Here is a 24,190-nt window from a genome sequence, read left to right on the forward strand (position 1 = left end):
GTAGCACCCAGAGGAGTTGAGGGTCTGGCCATCAGAGGTATCTCACAGAGTCTGGGCTCAGAGCAGGAGGCAGGAAACCAGGGCCAAGGCTAAGGGACCACTCAGAGGGCCAGCTCTGCCTCAGATGCACCTGCCCCAGGTCCAGCCACAGTTGCCACTGGCCCCAGCTGGTCTAGATGGCCTCAGAGTTTGGGGAGTCAGGCACGGGGTCTGCAAAACAAAGAAGTAGAATGGATGGGGTGGCGTTCCTCGGTCCTTCATCCCCGAGCCCACACCGGGAGGCTCTAAGGCCTCAGAAGGGGAGTGAGGCTGGTGCCCTGCAGGCCACGAGGAGGTCATAACCTTGCAGGCTATGCGAGGTCATGACCTTGCACGCTATGGTGCCCCAAGGTTGAGGGTTGTTGGGAAGTACTCACCAAGGGTTGGAAAGAAGACATCCCCAGGGCCTGGTGGAGACAGAGGAGTGCAGGGCTCGGACAGCAGGTGCCGCCCGGACTCTGAAGGCTGCCGCTGGGCCATGTAGGACAGCGGAGACCTGGGTTTGGCCTCCGGCACGCCCTGGGAAGACGGGGAGACCTCAAAGCCGGGGTTTTCGATTCCTTGCACGTTGTTGCTAGAAGAGGAGAGCTGATTCAGTGGGTTTTGCTGCCTGGGTTTGGGCCTCTGCCCTCCTGCCTGCCCCACTCCTCTGCTCCCCTCCCCTCCCCTGCCTTCACTGCCCAGGCCTCAGCACCCTCTTCCCGCAGGAAGGGAGGAGCGGGGTCAGAGAGAAAAGGCTGTGGCCTGCACTCTCCCGTCTCCCCTGAGCTCAGGGCTGCATGCTAGTATTTGGCCATCCGCCCTGGGCGCAGCCGGGAAGCCTGCGGGTCAGAGACGTTTTGAGGACACCAGATTCAGGAATCTGCGACAGGTTTCTCTCTGGTCGGTGGAGCTGGTGGCATCAGGATCGACTGTGCCCACAGCTTGTAGTAAGCTGCAGGGAGCAGTTCTCTCCCTCTTCCTGCTTAGGAGCAGGACCACCTCGAAAGAGAGCNGCCCCCCCCCCCCCCCGCCGCCAACTGCCACCAACTCTGAGATCCTGCCAGGATCACTGGCAGGACCTCCTTTGACCAGGCTAGAAACGCATCCCTTTCCAACACCCAGAGGAGCTCTGGGTTTGCTGGTAAAGGTAACCAGGCCAAGTTCCTGAGCGGGGCGCATTCCTGAGACCACCCTCCATGCCGGGCACCATGTCCGCTTCCTGCCCCGAGCACACCAACACACGCTCCCCTGGCCGCCGCATGCCCAGCCCGCTGCCCCACGCGGAGCCCCTGGTGGCCTGCGGTGGCCTGACCGCTTTCTCCTGGGAGTGCTCTGTAGGGAGGGACCCCGGCTCCGGATGTGCCATCGTCCTTTGCATGTTTCAGTGTCTGTCCCCAGCTCAGCTGCTTCCTCCCCCCTCCCAGCCAGCTGACATGGAGCCCTGAAGGAAGGTGCCAGGCTCATCCCAGCAGCGTCAGAGCTCAGCCCGCTGGGNGGAGCCCCTGGTGGCCTGCGGTGGCCTGACCGCTTTCTCCTGGGAGTGCTCTGTAGGGAGGGACCCCGGCTCCGGATGTGCCATCGTCCTTTGCATGTTTCAGTGTCTGTCCCCAGCTCAGCTGCTTCCTTCCCCCCTCCCGGCCAGCTGACATGGAGCCCTGAAGGAAGGTGCCAGGCTCATCCCAGCAGCGTCAGAGCTCAGCCCGCTGGGCGAGAGGGGGCAGGGAGAGCACAGATGTGTAGGCCTTGGTGGCAGCTGGCAGATGCTTTTCTAAGCAGTTGTGCCCCGGGGGCTGTACAGGGAGCCTCCTGCATGGCTTTCCTTCCTGGAAGGTGACCCAGGGCCCGGGGAGGGTCTGGGAGGTCGTCTGTGTTCTGAGTCCTGTCCCAGGACAAGTTATCAGCAGGGGCAGAGGGGAAAAGACTCTGGTGATGGGGAGTCAATCCAGGAGAAGAGTGACCCCTCTCTCTTCTGCATTAAGTCCAGCTACGGGCTGAGTGCAGACACAGGCCCGGGGAGAGGCAAGGAGAGAGAGAGCCTGCCGAGCTTGGAGTCGGGGCCGGGGCAGCTACAGGAAGTTTTCTCGGGAAGATCTCCATGGGCCTTACCTGTCCATCCGCACCAGCTCCTGGGCACCTGGGGGCATACAGACAGAGAAGCTGGTCACAAAGGAGAGTCTTCCCTAGACAACATCCCTGCCCCCGCTGGCAGACGCCCTTCAGGGAAGGGGAGCAAGTCCAGGCTGGGCCACGCTCAGCCCTGGATTCCCCTTCTGTTGACCCAGGAGTCCCGCACGGCAACGTGTATCCTGCAGGCAAGGCCTCAGTGAGCCTGGTATTTTCACCAGTGATAAATGAGACTCGAGCCGCATTTCACGTGTATGAAGGATGGCATTTGTCACCAGGAGGCCAAAGGCAGCCAGCGCTTTCTCCTATGGCTCGATTAGGTGTTGTGAGACCTTCCGGATTTAAGCATCAACCAAAGGCCTGACTCCTGAATTCGCTGTGTCCTGTTTGGACATTTGCCACATTCTGGTCTGTCGCCAGGATTTACTGAGTGGGAGGACTGAGAGCTCAGTTCCTAACTGGAGGGTTCCTGGTCCTCTCTGGCCCACCCTCCGCATTGCCTAGAGGGTGGCTTTAGCAGTGACATCTCTTAGAGGAAACTTAGGGGCCTGAGACCCCATTACTTCTCAGCCATTCCACCACTTTCCGCTCCTCCTCCAAACTGATGCCACACTGCCCCCCCTTGGGATTCCCCACCCCCAAACTGGCCACCAACCAGATGCTGTGGCCCTACTTCCCTCTTCCTTGCAGCTCCCCATACACGTCTCATTTGCAAGAGCTTTACCACGATCACTGTGGGGAAACATGGGCGGGAGGGGCACACGCGGAACACATGGGAAGTTGCACAAAGGTTCCTAAAATCTCTGCTCTCGGGAGGAATCATGGTGACCATTTAGCGGGTGGCTCTGCGCCTCAGGCTTTGTGCAGGTGCCCAGCATTCCCTGGGCTCATCCTCTCCACCCCTTGGGGAGGGATGGCTGGCCCCACTTTAGAGCTGGGGAACCCAATCTCCATCTACAACTGGATTGGTTTCCGCACCCATCAGCCTCTGCAGGAGGCTGCCTGCTTTGGTGCTCCCAACCCTTTCTCCCTCTTCCTCCCCGAGGGTAGCTCACCGACCCCCCCAGCATGCTCTCTGAGCCAGCGTCCTGCCCTGCCCACAGCAACCGTCACACGCTCCCTGTCCCCTCCCTCCCCACCCGGGCGCTCAGCCTCTGTCCTGCGGCCGAACTCCTGGCATTTTCCAGTGACTTCTGCTCCCATAATTCTGGCAGTAGCCCCTCTCGCAAGGCTAGATGAAGAAATGACCCAAATCTCCCCTCCCTCTCCATTTCACGCCTGCTTTCTCTCCCAACATCTCTTGGGTCTGTCTCAAAGACTCTGATCCTACAACTCATTTTTTTCTTCTTCTTCTTTTTTTTTTTTTGAGGGGGTGGGCAGACTGGCCTCAAAAATACTTTTATTAGAAGATAAGTTATTGGCAACTTTTTGTTGCTGCGTATATTTAATTTAGGGATAAGGAGCCGTAAGCAGCTGCACGTCACAGAATCGGGGTCTGTTTCGTTTCAGAGGGTGTGTGTAGCCCTGGGAGCTCTTTGCTGGGAAGTACGTCTTTACCGGGAGCTGAGTGTGTCTCCCTCCTCGTCTCTTCCTCACCTCTGTGAAAACACTGCACACATGAGCACGAGCTCACGGCAGCTCCATGGTGACAACTCTCCCTGCTTGAGCCCCTGGGTTCCTCTTTCTGCTCCAAGCCCTTGACCTGCCTGCCTTATACACCACCCCAAACCTCGGGTATTTCTGGAGGTAGGCTATGGTGGGTTTTGCGAAAGGAGTGTGGATGTCCTGAGAGTAAGGGAAAGGTGACCACAGCCCCTGAGTGAGCCACTGTGGGGGCTCCAGGCTGGGCCCCCAGGAGAGAGGGCTGTCCAGGTGTGACAGTCCAGCCAGAGGAAATCAGGTGTGAGCCAAAAGCCACCTGGCAACAGAGCAGCCCTCTCTCCACTACCTTCTGCAGCTGGCCGGAGGGGAAGAAGCGGGGAGGTGACGCGAGGGCCAGGGCAGAGGACTCCCCACCCTCCTGCTCCTGGAGGACTCGGGCTAGCCCAGGCTCAGGGGTGGGGTCAGAGGAAGGGCAAGAGGCGCTGTACCACAGAGGAGGGTGAAACGGTGCTTGTGGCCGTGACTTGAAGCCTGGCTCCGCCGCTGACTCACTGTGAGGTTCCGTCGGCGAGTTGCTGAACCTCTCTGTGCCTCAGTTTGCTCAGTTGTAAAGGAGGCACAATTATAGGACCAAGTCGTCCCATCGTTATGAGGATTCGGTGAGAGAAGGTATATAACCAACTTGGCATGGGACCCAGCACGGCAACCTTCCCAGACTGGGGTAGGTGGCCAGGACGCTCATGCCATGAGCATTCTGATGATACGGTGGGATTGTATTCCCTGGGAAAAGCATGAGTGGAAAGCTCTGGGCTTGAGTGTCCGCTCTGCCACTTACTAACTTACATAACGTTCGGTTAATGATTTAACCCCGCTAATAATCCCGGCTTCTCAGCTATATGCTGAAAGAACTGAACTAAGTTATCTCCAAGATCCCTTCCAGTTCTGATAATCCAAAGGTCATTTTTGTCCCGACAGTGACGATGCTGGTTCCAAACAAGACTACCCCTACATTAAAGCAGGTCCGCAAAGATCTCCAAGGGGCAGCATTTTTATACACCAATTTGGACGACTCCGTGCAATCATTCATTTAGTCAATAGATATTTACTGGGTGCCAGGCCAGGACCACTTGGGTCTGGTAGGCACTCAGACCCCCCAAATGGCACACCTGGGTCCCCTCCTTTCTCCACCATTGAGCCCAGCTCCTTGCAGGGACTACAGAGGCTCCCATGTCTGGAACAGAGAGGAAATGTGCCTGCCTCTTGCCTTTGCTAACCCCAGAGGCTGAGCTGGGGGCTGGGGCAGATCACTCGCACCCTCACCCACCCCAGGCAGGCGGGGATACTCACGGCGGTTGGAGGCCACCTGCCTTTGCTTGTAGACCAGGAGCAGGATGAGGGGAAGGCACAGGATGCCCACAATGCAGGCGCCCGTCGCCAGAGCGGCAGCCGTGATGCCTGGAAGGGCAGAGAGACGGCCGCGGTGAGACTCCATTCCCTCTGCTGCGCCTGAGGGGCAACCGAAGCCCAGAGAGGGAAGGTCCAGGCAGCCGAGAGACCCAGTTTTACCCAGGCCCCAGAGTCAGACCCTCAGTGACCTGCAGAGGCACAGAAGGCCCAGGGAGCCCCTTTCAAAGCAAGCCCCCTGCCTCCTGTGCCGGTGGGTCCAGGGCGTGCAGAAATGAGCCAGGCGATTACAGCACAGGTGGCTCCGGGGACGAGAGAGCGGGGTCTTCATCTCAGCCCGCTAGGGACCGCTCAGCTGCCCTGGGGTCACAGGGTGTTCCCTGGAAAGGGAAAACAGGTCCTTCATGGACCCTGTGCCCTGTGTCAAAAGGAACCCAGGTGGTGAGAAACGTTTGGGTGGTTGCATCACACCGGGAGCAGAGTTAATGCCACACTTTACAGTGGTCGAAATGGCAAGTTTTATGTTATAGATGTTGTACCACAATAAGAAAGAAAAAACATCAAAATGAACAAAGGCCCCACTCATCCCGAGAGACCCCTTAGCTGTGGACACAGCTTCTGGAAGTGATCTCACACATACACGTCACGGGGGGAGTCGTGGGTGAGAACCAGAAAAATGTGAATCTGTATCCGGCATTTAAAAATTTTAAACGTCCTAAATTCCAAATATATATATATATATATGTTAAAATATAGTCACAAGTTTCCTCCTCCTGCTTCTCCTCCACCCGGGGCCCCTGCAAAGAGATCATCGCTATCCACGCTTTTCTCGCGTGCGGCCCGGATGTGCTCCCCGCGTATGCAGCATACAGGTGCTTTTCACGACGATTGCTTCTCCTGCTTAGCGCGGCTTGGACAGCTCTGTGCGGCACACAGAGCTAGCTCGTTCTGCCTAGGGCTTTGTCGTGGGGCTCACCCCGGCATTTACTGAAACAGTCCCCCATTGGTAGACATGCACATTGCTTCCATTTTTGCACATAACTAAGAGTGTAGCAGCGAACTCCTCGTGTGCGTATCTTCGCTCGCTCGGGCAGCTACCTCTGTACGTAAACTCCCAGCCGTGAAAGTGCTGAGCCAAAGAGTATGTGCGTTTTCTTCAGGCTGCTAATTGCCCTCCGCAAAGGCTGTGCCGCTTTACCATGCCACCAACGGCATGACAGGCTTGATTTGTTTTAGCCCATCTGCTGACGCCAGGAGTTTAGCTGGGAACAGACGTGCCCTCAGAACCACAACCAGCGTAAATGCGTTTCCTTCCCGATTTCAGCCCTTCCCAAAATACAAAATCCGGGCTGGGATACCTTGGCACTGTGCCCTCGTGACCCCCGGGGAGCTTGGGGAAGGTGGATGGGCTGTGGTCTCCGTGTTGCCTTTGCGCTATTTTTCGGGAATCAAGGCTGTTTTTATCTCATGGTATTGCTAAACAACCTGATGGTGTAAATGGGCTTTCCGGGGGGTTTGTTCATACCACGGAAGAGAACAAACTGTTCACAGGCACTTTCGACCTACCCACTGGTACAGGAACCGTTGCTGTGCTAATTACAAAGCAAGTTCGAGTCCACATTAAAGCAGGTTCCCTGCAGATCTCAGCAGAGCTGCATTTTGACGTGGAATAGTGAAAGTAGACACATTCTGTAATTCAGACGTTTGAGGATTTCTAACTCCCCATCATAGGACCTTCTTGTGGGCACTGAGAAGGGGGTTGCAAAATGCTCTATTCTGGTCATCAAAGCAGGGTTCTGGACTGCTACTAAGCCACAGTCAGTGAGGTTAGGTGCTCACTCACTGTGGCTCCCTGTCCCCCTCGTAGCCTGACGCCTGTCCCCAGGCAGAGATCCCCCTCTGCAGCCCCTCTAGAGGGTCAGGACTTGGTTTCCTTACAACCTGGGCTGAGAGTTGAGGCCGGGATATGGAGTCAGGAGTTTGGGGACAGTCTGTGGCCCACCCGCCCTAGAAGCTGTGGGCTCTTCTGCAGAACCCAGCCTGGCCACAGCTCCTCGCCCCTTCCTACAAGCTAGCCAGCACCTCGGGAGGAGGGGGTGGGGGTCCTGCTTGGCAGCCATCCAGAGCCAGGCTCATTGGAAAGGTGAACAGGCACTGGCAGAGACAGCTGCCAGGCCAGCTCTGAGAGCTGTGCCAGGCCTTTACACAGCAGGCTGGGATGGGCGCTCCCCACACCGTAACCCGCTCAGCAGTGCGTCCTTGTCTAGAGCCTGCCAGTACCCTGTGGGGCAGGGTGCGGGGTGGTAGGTAGGTAGGTAGAGAGGGGAGGAGGGAGTTCAGTTGGGCTGCCTGGTTCCCCCAGGAAGGGGCTGGATGAAGGCAAACCAAACATCCTGTGGGGATAAGGAGGTTGCTTTGCCAGACGTAGGCTGCCCAGCCCCCTTCCCTGGGCTCAGTGAAAAAAACCACAGCCCCTCAGCAACTGGGGGCTCCTTGGGGACCAACTTCCTCAGCCTCTCTCCCCTCCTCCTCCCTCCCCCAACCTCAGACTGACTTGGGCTTTCAGATGATTTCCCAGGCTGGCCAGCCTCTTACTTCCCAAAGAGACCATTAGGAGACGGGGCTGCAGGTAGAACAGAAAAGCTCGGAACCACTTCGCTGGAAGTATCGTTAGCCGACCAGGTACCAAGGCTGGCTGTGAGGCCCCTGTCTTAGAGCGAGCAGGGACTGGGGTCTTTCCAAAGGTCAGCAGCACTGAGGACAGGACCCAGCGGCCCGCCCTGAGGCCCACTAAGCACAGGGGTCACCAGGCAAATGTTTCTAAACTATTAGAAAACAGATGTGTGTCCACTCTCTGTGGCCATCTACTTGCCATCCTGTCATGCCTGCACACTGTACATAATTTGGGGGGGGGCAACATTTTAAAATCAAAAGTTTCTATAAGATCTAGACTTCTGACTTTGCTAGGAAATGGAGTAGCTCTGGCAGCCCCAAGCCCCCCTCCAAGCATGTAGCAGTCGGAGCTGCACTTACAGGCTGGCAGCCGGCTGCTCACCACAGTCTCCACCCCTCCCTACTGTCTTCCTCCCCAAGTTCCTGGCTTTAGGGGCATTGGAGTTTTTGATCCCTGATTCAGCCTCTTGGGTAACACTGATTGTCTCCCTGTTAGTGGGGAAGGGACACGCATGCTCCCACTTCTCAGTGGACCCATGATACCTAGAGAATGGAAATACTGTCCCAACCCCCACACCCCATCCAAAAGCATAGCTGCATTTCTTTTCATCGGACACCATGACCACCTTAGTGATAAGACCCCACCACAGCTGTAGTCTCCAGACCTCCAGAACCAAGAGTCTGGAAAGGGACTCCAGAGGTCACCTAAGTCATCATCCTGCCCTCAACATCTAGGATAGAAGTAAACACATCCCTTTGGCCCTTGGGGAACCAGGTCACTGTGGACAGTAGCTCAGGGTAGCAGAGACCAGAGTGAGGCTGCGTGTCCTTGTAAATTGGAGAGGAAGGCAAATGTCAAAAACCTGAGAGCAGAGGTGCCCAGCGAGGGAAGTCTGACCCACTCTTGATGGTCAAGTTCAAAGTTCTGCCTCAGCCTCGGGTTCTTACCAGCCAGACTCCTAGGCTTTCCCAGGTGACTTCTGTTTCCTTAATTCCAGCAACTACTGCTCTAGAGTCTAGATCAGGAAAAATGAACTAAAGATCTGCTCCCTCTCTATTTTGTACCTGGTTTCTTTGTTGTCTCCACTGGCACCTCTCATCTCTGTCCCCAGGACTTCAAGTCATACAACTAATTTTCAGAAAATTAGTGTTGGCAGAGGGGAGGGCAGCTCGGCACCCGGGCAGGGTTTGTGACTGAGAATCAGGCGATCTGGCTGAGAGAGTAGGAGCAGTCCCTGCACCTGTCTGCACCTCGGTTTCCCCACGAGTGACATATGGGCAGTGGCAGAGGTGACGGTCTCTAAGGGAGCTCTGGGAGCTCCTGGAGGGTTGCTCAGAGTGGAAGGAGCAATGGGGAAGTGAACACTCGTGGGCCCCGCCAGGTGAGGCTCCCCCAATCCTGGAGGCTTGCACACAGGGCCGTCCACCCTCACTGGGGAGCTGCCGCTGGAGGAAGTGAGGACAGCAGTGGCCTGGTGCGGAGGCGACACATCGGGTTTGTGGTGTTCAGGAGCAGGGGCTTTAACAAAAGAGTTCCTTAGTTCCATGTGGGTCTGGCTCAGACCGAAATGTGTGTTCTAATTTTATTCCTGGCTAAGCTGTTTGTTGGTTCAAAAAAGAGTAGTTGGAGTAGAAAGTCACCGTGACCTCTGAGCGGGGCTTTGGCTGGGCTGTAGTTTTAGCTGTTCCCGTTCCTGCCTTCGGTCTTTGTGCACGTCCTCTGGGAGGGCAGGAGGGAAGGTCTGCCCTCTTGTATCTCCAGGGCCTGGGCAGGGGCTGGTCCATACTAGAGGCCCAGTAAATACTGATGGATAGAAGGCTCTAGAAGCCAAGACCCTCTCCTCTCCAAAGAATGGGGCACCCCTGAGCCATCTCCCCTTTACTGGGCATTCTGCCCTGGCCTCTGAGTACCCAGACGTCCCTCAGAGCAGTGCCCCCCTTCCTCCGCAGGATGCCTCTCGGGCCAAACACCAGGGGGCTGCCACCCACCCACCACCCTATGCATTCCTCAAGATGGGAAGAAGGTGAACTGAGCACAACCCAGCTGTGTGAATTTGGGCAAGTTATGTTACCTCTCTGGGCTTCTGTGTCCATGCATAGAAAGTGCAGATGTTGCTGCCTACGTCAGGGGGTTCTTAACAGAATCCATGGAGATGCCAGTACTTGCAAACCCTTAGCACAGTGCCTTGCACCCAGGAAGAGCTCTAGGAAAGGTAGCTCTCTTCCCCTCACTGAGTCTCTCTTCCCCATGCACGCTACAAGGAAGTTTTAAGCGGGTGGGTCCAAGCCAAGAGAACCCCCCACAGTCCGCCAATCTTCCCACGAGGTGGAGGGCTGGTGGGCAAGAGCAGCGTCCATGGAAAACAGCCTGTGGCACTCAGCACCTGTCCTGGGGGCACTTGGTCAGAGACCACTGCCAGGGCACCCCCCCCACACCCAATCCAGCTTCCCTAGACTTCGAGCCTTGGAGGGCTGGGGACTGCAGCCCAATGGCTCCGGGGAAGGGGGAAGCGAAAGGGAGGGGCAATAGCAGAGGAGGAAGACTGGGGGTTTGATGGGCTTAGGGTGATGAGGTCAGAGTTCAGAGTGGGGCCTGGGCCCAAGATGAGGGCAGAGGAGAACAGAGAACCCAGAAGGGCCAAAAGGGTGGCGCCTTACTTTCACTCTCCCTGGGTGAAGGCGGGTAAGCGATGCACTGGCTTGATGCCGCTTCATCTGTGGGAGCAAAGAGAAGGGTCGTTAGGTGGGCCTGAGGCCAGGGAGGCTTGTTGCAGCCGGCACACGCATAGACACAGACACATTTCTCACCGCATGGCTGGGCGTGCCTGGCTCACTCCCACACCTCACCCCAGGGGTGTGGATACCTGCCAGCACCCACACGTCTGCCCAGCCTGTTACCCCTCACACTCTCACCTGGACACACACACACACATCTTCCCCCACAAGCGTGCACCGGCTCACACCCAGGTCACATACCATGGCCACCATATTGTCATGAGCAGTACCTGCCGGCCTAGGTTTGTACCCTCTCTCTTACTACACAGAACCACGTACACCCCCCTCTCCATCACACCCACTGACCAGAGTGATTTATACACAGCCCACACCCCGTGGCCACCTCGTCTCACTACACACGTCCCTGGAGTGTCCGTGTCACCCACCTGGGACCACACACCTTCCTGACACAGAATCATGCACGGTCACACCACGCAATACACAGCACCAAGCCCCAGAGTCACACCGTCCTCTCTGCCCCGCTTCCAGACAGGTGCGTGCACCATCCCCACAGCGACGGCAGCCCGAGGCTGTCCCATAGAGAAGGCCCTCACCTGTCTGCACCTGCAGCTCCATGGCACCGTGGACCCTCTGCTCCGAGTGGTGGTGTCTGATCTCCACCACCAGGCAGCAGTAGAGGCCGCTGTCCAGGGCGGTCAGGTGGCGCATGGTGATGGAGAAGTTGCCATGGTGGTCGGACACCGATTCCAGCCCGTAGCGCTGGGCCAGGTCCTGGCTGGTGTTGGCCTGGTGGCCGCTGTGGTGCAGGTGGAGGTCCTGGAACGTGAGGTTGCGGATGGGGCGGCGCTCCGTGCACACCTGCACTTCGCCCCGCGAGCTGCGGTACCAGGTCTTGTAGTAGGTCACGTCGTGCCCTTTGGCCATGGGGCCCAGGATCCTGCAGGTGAGGGTGACATTCTGCCCCTCAGAACACACATACAGGGAATACGGCGTGGCGACCTTGAAGGCTGCCACCAGACCTGTTCAAAAAGACAAGAGACGGTCACCTGCCTGAGCCGGCACAACTCCCAGTTCCCCCAGAGTGAGGAAGAACCTTGGCCTGGGGCTCCAAAGATGTGGGCTCCCCGGCCACAGGCCCCAGGCTAGTCAGCTGACCTCCCCTGACTTCTTCGTTAGCTCCAGAACCTGCCTCCACCCCGGGCCGCGTGGGAGGAGGAGCTTCTCTGGGGGAGGGACTCCCCTGACCCCTGGGAAGCTGGACGAGGTGTAGGAGAGACTCTGGCAGGCGGCGGACCGGGCCCAGCCAGTGTGTCTGTCTCCCCACACCGCTGCGGCAGGCACTGGGGCTCTGCCCACCACTGGCCCCTGGCACTTCCAGCCTCCACGCCCTGTGCCGTCCGGTGGGCAGCGGGATGAGGCGCACAAAGGCTATTTGGGAACAGCAGCCCTTTGCCCTTGACCGCCCTTCAGGGGCCATGAGCACCTTGGGCCCTTCCCACTCCTCAGGCTGGCCATGCCTTCCCGCCTCCTCATCAGTGAGCACTGATGGAGCACCTGTGTTCAAGGCCTGTGCCAGGTGCTACATGCCACCTGGATACTGAGCACATGGGCCCCCCCTGGGAGCTCTGGCCCAGCTGGGTAGACAAAGTAACCCCACAGGCTAAAGGGAGGACTGGTGCCAGCCTTCAGGGCACTTGGAGGAGGGAAGACATAGCCGTCCTGGGGATGGTCAGGAGACCTCTCGAAGGAGCAAGTGTCTTTGGGGTTGATGGACAGATAGGACTTCAGCAAGTAGATGGGACCAGGGGGTGAGGAAGCAGGAAAACCCAAAGTGTCTCCGGGCCAAGTTCACCTCATCCATGCAACCGCTGCCACTGAGTCTTCTTAGAAATATTTCCTAGTTCATTTTGTTTTCAGTAAGCAAACGAAGCCATCCCCTGGTCGTCTTTACCTACCCCAAAGTGCCAGCACTCAACCATGTTGACCCCCACAAGCGCTGACCCTTAAGAGCAGAATGCTGGGGCTGGAGTCCCGGCTCCTATCTAGCTGTGGGAGCCCCCCGCCTTCCTCACATGTGCAATGAGAAAAAATATTCCCTACGATGCATGGTTGCGAGAGGACAGAGCAAGGGAAAGCTGAGAACACGAGATGTGAGTTCTCATGCCCTCTACAGACATAGGGAAGATAGCTATGGTTATTATACGTTAGCGATATTTGAATTTTAATTGGCATTTCAGAGGCTGTCGTAAGTCAGGGAAGGAGAGTTTGGAAATGTGTACAGAATCTGAACCAACACATCTCTTCCATTGCTACTGCGTGAATCGAGATAACGCCACTTCCTCCTGCAGGCACCCCTTCCCTGCCTTTAGAGCCTGGGACCCAGCAGCAGAGCTCAGAGCTCTGCCCAGTCAGGAGAAAGGCAGCCTGGTGTAGCTTTGGAATCGGACCAGCCTGCATTGGAGTCCAACAGCTCAGAGTCAGTTCAACTCTGAGCCTCGGACTCCTCACTGTCAAACAGAAATGAAAACATCCGCCTGCCAGAGTTGAGGCAAGGATTGCAAATAATTTCCATGAAATGCTCTGGAGCTACTCTGCGAGTAGTTGGTGCTTGCTACTGGAAGCTAGACAGCTCTCTCATTCGTTTGGGCAAGTCCAGAAACATTTCCTAGGAGTGAAAGTAGTTCTGCAGAAAAGAATGGAGAAGCCAGCTTCAAACTCTTTCCCACTACGGTGTGAATGACTGACAGCAGCTGGGGATCCGATCTTGGAGTGCCTGCATATTTAAAGCCGAGTGTGGGGGGCTAGCAAAGTAATGGCCCCAAAGAATATGTCTGCAAGGTGGTGTTTTAGGCCCCTAGAAAGTAAAGAACACACACATACCAGATCCCTCCATTCACTGTACCCACACGTGAGAGGGAACCATGTCTGGGAGCCCCAGATCTGTGGAAAATCTTTGCCAAGGTGAGCAGAGATTTCACACCTTCCTGGCAAGATGCTGGTCTCCTTTTCAGGCAGAAATGTAGAGGCCCAGAAGGGGAAAGTGATTTTCCTGAAGTGCCCCAGAGGGAGGGTATGGACTCCGAAGCGGGAGCATGGGGTTTCAGATCAAGCCAGATCTAGTCAGAACTAGGAGAAGGAAGAGCTTATATCCTGTGCTATGCTAACTCCTTTAGGGGCATGTCTAACGACGCCATAAGGTCGCTGTTGTTTTATTCCTGTTTCACTANGGGAGGGTATGGACTCCGAAGCGGGAGCATGGGGTTTCAGATCAAGCCAGATCTAGTCAGAACTAGGAGAAGAAGGAAGAGCTTATATCCTGTGCTATGCTAACTCCTTTAGGGGCATGTCTAACGATGCCATAAGGTCGCTGTTGTTTTATTCCTGTTTCACTGAGGAGAAAACGTGAGGCACACAGACACTAAATAATTCACTGAAGATCACAGTAAGTGACTTCGACTCCACCTCACAGGCCTGTGTGGCAGCGGCCGTGGCCACAGAACTATGCGTGCCAGTAAATGGAGGGGGAGTCGCCAGGGAAAGGACCCTCACAGGCCCTCCCAGGAAGAACAAAACCCCACCCAGAGAGCAGACCGAGGCGCTCCCCCTTTCCCCAGCAGGCCCCAGCTAGTGGCAGGCCCCACCGGCACCTCACCCAACCAGCGCCCGTCTTCCCTGTTCCCCACCCACATCCACCCCAGAGAACCCAAGGCTGGGAGCCAGATCCAGACCCAGCAGCATGTGCCCCGATCGCACACGCCTTGGGGGCTGGGGGCAGAGCTGGCGCAGTAGAGACCCCGGGGTGATGTCTGAGGTAGCTGTGGGGGGACAGGCGGAGCAGGGGTGGAGGCAGAAGCAGGAAGTGGAGCACAGAGCTAAGCTGGGTTGGGCTGGGGGCTGTGGAGTGGACAGAGGTGTAGATGGGGTGGGGCCGAGATGTGGCCAGGCTGGGGCCAGCTTGTGGCTGGGGCCGAGCAGGTGAACGCAAGCAGCAGGGCGTCCAGTGGGACACCAGCCCCGGGGCTGCCAGCAGGGCCTCAGGCCCCAGCCCTCAGGGTCCAAGCAATGGTGTCAGTGAGCACAGAATGGCCTGGACAGCACTGGGGAGAGATTTTCAGCCCTAGAGGCAATTTCCTTGAAAACCCACAGTGGGATACAGAATTGGGGCTGAGAGCAGGGGGTGGGGGGCATGGGGAGGGAACATTGCTCAATCCCCAACACCCTACACACCCCGGAGGACCTCTTCCCTTTTTAGAAAAAGGAGAAGCTTGCAGTGGGATTCAGGTTTGGGGGATGGGGGACAGTGTTCAATTTCAGCAAAAGGGCCAGATGGCAGTGGACCAAGGGTTCACAGGATCTTGTCCTGGCAGGGGGTTCAGGGGAGGGAGGGTGGGAACATCCCCTTTGTTGTGTCTAAGACCCAAGCCAGGTCAAAGCCCAGGACAGCCTGTCCTTGGGAGGACGCTCAAAGGCACAGAGTTGGGGAAAATAACGCACGCCCCCCCCCATGCCATCCACAACTGCGCGTGCACATGTGTTATCGGGGATATATGTAGCACAGCTGGATTTATAATTATTCAGCAGAAGGATGTTGCTTATTGTCAGGAACAGATCCTTTTGGACACCTGGGTCATTGTCAGAGACTGGGGAGTGGGTGGGGAGGAAAGCCCTTGGCTCCAGGGTGGCCGAGAACATGTGGGACAGGAAAATGGCCCTGGGCCTGGGCCTGAGCCTGTGCCCAGGGGGTCCAGTCATTGTGCTGCTCTTGGGGCCCGGCCCCCCCATCACCGGGTAAGGAGACAGAAGCCCCTGGAGGAAGACTGCTAGGAACCTGGAAAATTCCAGGTCTCAGGATTAAAACCTTGGTCAGACAGATCCCTGGGCCCCAGGCCCCACATAGCCACGTCCTTGCTGTGTGCCCTTGGGCAGGTCCCATCCTTCCCTGTGTCTCCCTCTCTTCATCTCAAGAGACTCCCCATATTCCTAGGCCTTTCCAACTCTGAGAGCCTGGGGCAGGAGGACAGGGCTGTATTTCCCTACGCAGAGGAAGGGGGCAAGAAATGGGCCGCCTCTTACGTGTCAGGACTTGCTTAGCACTTTGTACTCCTCTCACTTCATACCCCTGGTGTAGGTATTATCATCCCCATTTTAAAGATGAGAGAACAGACCCAGAAGTCAAGCGACTTCCCCAAGACCACCCAACTCTATGTGGCCGAGCTGAAACCCATACCTTGGACACACCAGCACTGCAGGCAGCAGAGCCCCCCAGCTCCTGAAGCGGGTGGGGCTGACACCTCAGCCTCCAGCAGTGTGGAGCGGGAACTGACCCCAACTTCCAGGCAATCATCCTTGCTCTGCCTCAGGCCTGGACCAAAAACACCATTCCTTCATTCCACAAATATTTACCGAGGTCCTACCATGAGCCAGGCCCAGGGCAGAGAGGCCAAGGGGGTGCAGAGTTCCCTAAGGGATGGCCATTCAGAATTTAGTCCTGTTCCTGCCGCTTTCCAGCTGTGGGACCCCCGGCCAATGGTGGGCTCGGCCCCTTGGAGAAGCTTCTGTTCCAGTACCGGGGAGAGGGGCTCTTGTCTGGCTCCGTCTCAGGATGCTTGTTTTTATGACCTCACCTCTTTCCACCCAGCAGGCACCTCGTGAAACCCTGTGGGTGTGCACGGGATGGGTGTGTGTGTGGGTGTGGAGAGACTTGTGTATTTTCCCTGACGGGGCATGAGTTTAGCCCATGGTTGCCAAGGCAACGCCCCAGCCTTTGGAGGTGGGGCCCCAGCTTGATTAGTTGGGCCTGGGAGGCCCCACCAACAGCTGAACTCTGTCCAGCTGCTGCTAGGGGTTGTAAGTAAACAGTCAAACAGTCCCGGATCTGCTGTCGCTGGCCCGATGTTAGATGCAAGAGGCCAGGACCTCACCCTCGGAAGGAGCGCCAGACAGACATGGAACTGGTCTCCAGCTCCCTGCCGGGTCCTGTGCCCCAAGACAGTCTGTGGAGGTTGTAGGGAAAGGCTCAGTTCTGTCTTTATCAAGCTGCAGAGCACAGAAGGAAACAGAGTCAAGGACCAATCAGGACCAAGTCTGCCAGTGCTAAGTTCCAGGAAGTGCCCCCCCCCCGTGGGGGGGGGCGGAGCCGGCAGGTCTGCCCCTGGGGTCTGTGGCCAGCAAGGACAAAGGGTATCTCAGATGTGTTTATTGATACCTGCCCCCGCAGGAAGTGTCCATTCACATCAGACCAGGGAGTCTGGGAAGGGGAAGCCAGGCTCTATTGGAGGAAGCAGCACTTCCAGCACCTTGGGAAAGCATCCACGCAGCCGGTGCTGGAGGCTGCCGGCCAGCACGCCTCCCTGGAGAGGGCCTGGGCAGCTGGCCAGACGCCCCGCCAGTGGATACTTCTCTGGATGCCTCCCTCCCAGACTCGCCCAGGCCCTCCTTGAAGGGGACTGTGTGCAGCCCAGAATACCAGCTCTAGCCGGCTTCCCTCAAGGCTCTGGGCTGTGAAGACTTCCCCCAGGTCCAGGTTCTAGTCTGTGCCTTACCCTCCGTGCAGGCAGCCCGTAGTCGCTGACACAGTAGAGGTAGCCTGGGACAAACTGGAGGGCCCATGTCCTTCCTGCAGACGGACAGCTGGCCTGGCCAATGAGGGCTCAGTTTGCTGTCCGCTCTCTCTCCCTCTCCCCCCCACCCCATCATCACTGAGATAGCTAGTTGGCCCCAACGTAAGAGAGGACGCTGCTCAAGCTACTGTATTTACTTAGACGCTGTATTTATTTGAGGAAGGCCACAGGGGTGGGAGAATTGGGGGCTGGAAGAAGCTCAGAGAGGCCCTCTGAGCCTGCCCTGACCTCTCAGGATGGGGACTACTGCTCTCTTTCTCTTCCTCTGGGAGAGCTGACCTGTCCCCTGCCACCAGCTATTGCTCTTCACAGTGGTGGGTTGGCTTCTGCAGTGACGGGGGAAGGAGCCAATGGTGACTATAACACAGACAGTTCTACTTTTACTTTTATGGCACTAAATGCCATCGAATCACATAGAAGCTTATTGCCCTCCCCCCCCCTCCGCCCTTTTCTTTAACAAGGGACAGCAGGTTTCAGGCTCAGAGCCTTCCCCAGGCTATGGTTTCCAGCTAGAATTTAATACCCTTATTTGGCTTTCTTATTGTGTACTTGTATGATTTGGTTCTATTTATGGCAATGATGCTGGCTTTCCATTGGTGGCAGTGATAGTTTCCTTATAAAATCTATTTACTTAAGTAAAAGAATGAGTCCATTTGAGGAAAAAAAATAAGTACATATGATAGGCAGATGCGGCTGCAGAAATCCCAAAGGTCATGAGCAGAAGGCTGAAGCTCAGGGAACACTACCCTGGAGCTGCCCTTCAGAAGGGGCGGTCCGCCGTCCCGAAGCCATGTCCCCCAGGCTGCCCGTGGCTCAAAGAGAATGTGCGTTCAAGGTCCCGCAGGGAGTGAATAGCCTCTGCTGTCCACCATCCCTGATTCAACTGCAGGTCCCCGCGGGAAATAGCATCCTATGTAGAACATTAAAGGACGGGTCTGCACAGCGGGCTCATGGATGAACGTTGGATGCGCGTAACAGCCACGGCCTTTCTCTCTGGGAACGGGCAGCCAGAGCAACTACGCGAAATGTAAAGATGCGGTGCAAGAAAGATCCCAGTTCCACCAGCAAACCCTGAGCCGAGCTGGCCTTGAAGTTGCAAAGTCCCCCATCTCTGGGGAACTTGGAGACAATCTACAGGCACCTCCATGGACGTGTCACACTTCAAGTGCCAACAGGTACTGACAGGTGGCCAGACCTCAGGGTTCTTCGAGTCCAGTCCTAGGGAAATCAGTCCGTGCCTTCCCGCACCCCGGGCTCTCCACCGACTCTGCAGGCAGCAAGGAACTTAGACGGAGGGCCGGTGGCACGTGGCCACAGAAAGCCAAGAAGCAGCTTAATGCTCCACATCACCGTCCAGGTGCCAGGCGCGGTGCTGAGGTTGTAGGGACTCTTCCCCACTGCCGCCTGAGGGAGGGGCCATCATCATCTCCCTTGTAGAGATGAAGGAACTTGCTCAGAGAAGCTGAGTAACTTGCCCAAAGCCACAGCCATAAATGACCATCTTGGGATATGAACCTGCATCTACCTTGCTGACTCGCAAGACCAGACTGCTAAGGGACAGGACTGTACAGGGAAGCATGCAAGGCTCACAACCCTAGGTCCCTTGCGTCACCCTTCCCATAGAGGGTGCAAGGCTCACAACCCTAGGTCCCTTGTGTCACCCTTCCCATAGAGGGTGCCATCAGGAAGGCCTTGGGCCTGCCAGTGCTGCCGCCAAGGAGCCCAGAAAGCTGCGCTGCCCATCCCAGGTTCACCCTGCCCAGGTGAAGGCACGCTGCTTCTGGATGAGTAGCTGGCCTAAAACGGGGGGCCTCGAGCTCACTGCTGGTTGAAGGCCTCACTGCCAATAGGCCAGATGGACACCGGGGAGCCCTTCCTTCCTTCCTTCTTCCTCTCTGAGGCTGCAGCCTAAGATCCGTGTGTGTATGCTTATAGGAAGGTGGCCTCTTTCAGCTTCTCACTGCTGTCCCTCCCACCTGAGCCACCACTCCCAGGATGGTCAGGCCCGGGCAGGGAAACTTTGTCTTGCATGGAAGAGGGTGGGGGACAGGAACAACCAGCCCAGCTGGCCAAGGGACTCCCTGGTATTGCTGGGCATCCCTGGCACTGGGTAGATGCCCCGTCACGCCTGTGCGCTGCCCTCTGCACAGAAGATAGTGGATTTCCTAAGAGCTGACCTTTGCTGCATCAGAGGCTTGCGCCACTGGGTTACTCAACAAGGCCCTGCAGTCTTGTTTACCATGAAAGGGAAGATGGGGTCTCCCCTCCCTAGCCTCAGTACACCTCCATGCACTAGTCCCAGAGTCCAGGCCTCCTGGGTCAGCCTATAAGGCCATGGTGAGGACAAGAACTTCCCCAGGTCCTAGGAGTGCTTTTAGGGGAAGAAGAGTCTCTGCCACCCTTGGGGTCTGCTGGGCCTGGCCCTGTAGGTGCTTCCCCCCACCCATCTCAGCCTGAGTCGGGCCCAGGAAAGGGGCATCTTCAACTGTTACTGGCCTCCTGAGTGCCGACTCACCACCATTCTCCTTGGTGCTGGCCCAGCCTCAGGAGCTTAGAAAAAATAGGCCTACACCAGCCACCTCCATCTCACCTTCTCAGACGTAAATCCCGCCCAGGGCAACCCAGCATCTCAGCAAGCCAGCGAGTAAGTCTTTCCAATTCACCCTCCTGACCGTGCCTGCGAGCAGACTTCCCGTCTGTTAGCCCCTTGTTACACACTGTCCTGGGTAGTGTGAATGTTCGCTAGCATGCCCATATCACAGTTAAGAATACTGAGTCCCAGAGGAGTTCAAAGCTAAGAGAGTGCTTTGACCCCCTTCAGTGGCAAGCTGCTTCGAGCCCTAACCATGTCCCTGAGCTGGGCCCAGGAAGAGCTGGCCCTTCGGAGTGCCTAGCTGTCAGAGTGGCCAGGACCTCTAGGGAAGAAGGCTTCGGGCTATGTAAACGCTACGGAGCGCGGGCTCCGAGGCTCTCTGCAGCCAGCTACTCTGCAAGGTGGCTCCCTGCACCTTAGTTCTCTAGGGCTCTGTTTCCCAAATCGGGGCTGCTGAACAGAGGGCCGCCTGGGCAGGGGATGGCAGGGGAAGGGGTAAGAGAGCAGAAGGGGGGCGTNGCTATGTAAACGCTACGGAGCGCGGGCTCCGAGGCTCTCTGCAGCCAGCTACTCTGCAAGGTGGCTCCCTGCGCCTTAGTTCTCTAGGGCTCTGTTTCCCAAATCGGGGCTGCTGAACAGAGGGCCACCTGGGCAGGGGATGGCAGGGGAAGGGGTAAGAGAGCAGAAGGGGGGCGTCTGGGTGGCACAGCGGTTAAGCATCTGCCTTCGGCTCAGGGTGTGATCCCGGCGTTATGGGATCGAGCCCCACATCAGGCTCCTCCGCTGGGAGCCTGCTTCTTCCTCTCCCACTCCCCCTGCTTGTGTTCCCTCTCTCACTGGCTGTCTCTGTCTCTGTCAAATAAATAAATAAAATCTTAAAAAAAAAAGAGAGAGAGAGAGCAGAAGGGCCTCTCGGGGTCACTTGGGGAGAAGGGGGAAGGGCAGGTGCTCTGTGGTGGGGGCGTGCTGGCCTTTCTGCCTGCCACCATCCCCTGACCTTTCGGGAACCCATGTCCTGCCACGAAGCATGGCCTTGGTGCCGAGACTGCCTCCCCCATCCTGGGAGAATCCAGGCCAGGGCTAGGCAGCTGTGTGTGTGGGTGTGGGCTCTGTCCTCCTTATCAGAGGCCAGACTCTGAGCGCTGAGATAACACACTGCCTGCAGGCACCCAGTTTGTTTCTGAGGCATATTCCAGGTTCTCTCAACTCCCTTCTCTTGCTCCTACCCTGTGCTCCCCCTTCTTTCATCTTCTGACCCACCCACTGGATCCTTGTGCCAAGTGCCGCACCTTCCTCCTGCCTCCCTGCCTCCCTGCATAACTAAAGCTTTCCCTGGGCCCTCCCCACGAAGTGTAGTTCACAGGCTGCCTGCTGGCCTCCTCTTCTCTTGAAATCCAGCTGCTCCAGGGCTGGGCACGCAAGAACCAGGGGCCAGGCTGTGGGTACCCCGACCTCTGCCCTTCCCCGCTCCCTGCCCTGCGCTGGGAGCCCCTGTGTCCTGGCCAGGATTGCACTTGGAGTTGTGACATTATGGACTTTGGAAGAAGAAAGTGGTGCCTCCTTGGCATAGGGCTTCTGAGCATGGGCTGAGGAAACCGAGACCAGAAAGATGCCATAAGTTATCCCGGGACCCAGATGGCGCTCATGGCTGAGCAGGGAAAGTGGCCCACATGCTCCCCAGGACCCCACACCCGTCCCCGAGCTGCAGCCTTGCTAGGATGCCAGGAACCAGACCCTCAGGATAAGGACCAGGTGGGCGCCCACATCTGGGAGTGGAGCAGTGCCCCCCAAGGTTCAACCAGGAGTGTCACCAGGGAACAGGACACAGAGCGTACCACACCCCCGCGCCCAGTGAGATCCTGGAGCCCTGAGGCGGTAGGGGCAGGGAGATGCCCCAGGTGTCAAAAGCCCGTGGCATCACTAGAAAATTCTGGGCTGTCCCCACCATGTCCACCTCTCGTGTACTGCAGCAGCTCCTCCTACACGGGGCTCTCCGGGCAGGGAAGGGTCGGGCAGGCAGCAGCTGGGGCAGCTGTCAGAACATGCAGATGGGCCACCGCCCAGCCAGGGCACTTGGCAGAGAGCTGCTGGCCCCTGCCAAGCGGTCCCAGCAAGTAGGAGACAGGGCAGGCGGAGGGGAGCGCCCCCCTCCCCCTGCGACCCCTTCCCCCGCCGTGTTGTGCCAGCGCGCCTCCCCAGCACCCGAGCAGGACTCCTGCCGACCTTACCTCGGGAGGCAGCCAGGAAGAGAGCGAGGAGCACAGGCCCCCAGCGCAGGCCGCCGGCCTCCGGGACCAGGGGGACGCCCATGTCACCGTCGGGTGGCGGCGTCTGGAGCCCCGGGGCCCGGAGCGGGACCGCGGGCGCACAGGGGGAGCGCCTGGAGCTCCGGGAGCGGCGGCACACAGCTGGCCGGAAAACCTCCGGCTGAGTGAGTGCCGAGAGAGTGGGCGCCCGAGAGCCGCGACTCCAGGGCCCACCCCCCTCTCCCGCAGCGCCCCCGGGGGGCCGTGGGGGGAACTGCCTCGCCGAGGGCTCGCGGGAGGGGTTTCCCCCTGACTCTTGGGCACCCGGCCCTCTAGGTAGGGGCGACAGCCCAAGCGTCCCCGTCTCTCCGCTTGATTGCTCCTCTCTCCGGGGCCCCTCCGGAGAGGACTGGTACTGCCGCACAATCTGAGAAGGGTGTTGCCTCTAACTTAGCCGCTGCACAAGCATCGGAGGTGGTGTCTGACCTCACTCACCAGCCTTTGAGTTGTCTGGGGGCAAGCACTTGTCTCCAACATTCTCCAACCCAGCCCAGGGCCTGGTAGGTGGTAGACACTCCCAGCTGTGGAATGAATGAGTGAATGAATGAAATCTAACTTTTGTAAAGGGCTAGGCAGGTAGGAGCAGATTGACCCAGAGCCTGCAAAACCCTTGTGCGTACACCTACACACACACACACACACACACACACACACACACACACACGGCACAGGTGCAGGGATACACAACAGGCTTGGCACATCCCTACACATGCATTGTGCGTGTGTCTGGTAGATATCCCGTAGGAAATCATCAGGGCTCCTCTCCTGCTAGGCCCCAGCATCACTTCCCACTTTGCACCCTCTCTAGCTCCCTGTGCCCTGGATAGCCACAGGACAGTCATGCACCCCCCCCCAGTCCTCTACTCTTGCACACCCACCCAGCACTGGCCCCCTGGTGGTGTCTCCCGCCTCCCCTCTCCCTCAGGGCTCAACTCAAGTCCTTCCCCTTCACCAAGGGTCCTGAGCTTCCCCAGCAGGCACCCCTCCAGGCTTCACTGTTCACACTCCCTTCCACTGTCACACCCAAGTGGCCAACCGGCTGATCTGCACCTGGGCGTACCTGCCCGCCTGAGCCAGACTGTGCACTTTGGGGGACCAGTGCCCCTGCCTGAGGTTTCTGAGTCCCTGACACAAAAGTGGGCACAGAGAAGATGTTTAAAGCACTGTTATCTGAATGGACAAACTGATAAGTGAGCAAGTAGCTTCCTAAATGAAGGAGTGGGGGTGGTGGTGGCGAGGGCCAGGGGTCAGGGGAAGGAGGGGAGGGGTGCAGCCATGGTACCGTTTACCCCAGCCTCACTGAAGCTTCCAGGGGCTTTGCTGACCCACTAGGGGTCTTGAGCTCACGCGACCCCAGGCTGAAGAACAGAGTACAGCCAGAGTCCATCTAGGCTGGGAATCAAGGTAGTGGAACTGAAAGGTAGCCAGGAATTTGGGGTGCCCCATGGGTGACCTCATCCTAATGAGAGGCTCTCTGGGAGCTCTCAGTCCTCATTCCTGGGATGGAAAGGCTATACAGAGGAAAGGTGGGCGTCATGCTTTTATTACTAGAAGACATTGGCCTAGGCCCAGTCCCCCTGAGATGGGCCAGAGACTGCCAGGACATAACTGGGTCCTTCATCATGATCCTGACCTCGTGACTCGACTTTGGGAAACAGCCCAGGCAGAGTGTGAACTCTTCCACCCACAAAAGGAAGAAAGCCAACTGAAATCAGGTGGATACTAGGCCCTCTTCCATCCCTGGCCAGCCTCTGACAGAGGTGAGGTGGGGGTCACCGAAAGGTGAGACCCTAGAGACCTGGCCTCACCCAGACCACCGTTGAGACCAGACTCCCTCTGCCCCAGGGCCTAGCAGGTGGATAAAGAGGGCATGGGATTTTCAGGAGGGAAGCCACTGCCCAGCCATCCCCTCCCCCAGTGGGCTAGAACACCTGAGCGGGGCCCAGTGGTGCTCCCCTCCACTTCCTTCCTCCCTGCCACACTGCCCACTAGTGAACCTCCTGGGTTTGCTTCAGAGTGAGACACACAGGCATTGCCCAAGGTGTGGGCATGGTCCAGAGACCTCAAGCACTGTTTCCTCAGTGCCAGGGCAGGAAGGACTCAGCTGAGAG

General features: G+C 57.6%; 2 protein-coding genes across 2 annotated transcripts in view; one reads left to right on the forward strand and one right to left on the reverse strand.

The window, feature by feature from the left end:
- Positions 1–24,190, forward strand: part of CDH23 (cadherin related 23) — a 392,002-nt gene that overhangs the window by 329,269 nt on the left and 38,543 nt on the right.
- Positions 7–22,383, reverse strand: VSIR (V-set immunoregulatory receptor). Its single transcript, XM_011234100.3, has 7 exons — positions 22,002–22,383; positions 11,154–11,579; positions 10,483–10,539; positions 5,095–5,202; positions 2,128–2,155; positions 417–613; positions 7–210 (listed from the first exon to the last, which is right to left on the reverse strand). Exons 1-7 carry the CDS (start codon positions 22,081–22,083, stop codon positions 173–175), a joined length of 936 nt encoding a protein of 311 aa, XP_011232402.2. The 5' UTR covers positions 22,084–22,383; the 3' UTR covers positions 7–172.

The sequence above is a fragment of the Ailuropoda melanoleuca genome, chromosome 6 (assembly GCF_002007445.2).
Source record: "Ailuropoda melanoleuca isolate Jingjing chromosome 6, ASM200744v2, whole genome shotgun sequence".
NCBI classification, from domain to species: Eukaryota; Metazoa; Chordata; class Mammalia; order Carnivora; family Ursidae; genus Ailuropoda; species Ailuropoda melanoleuca.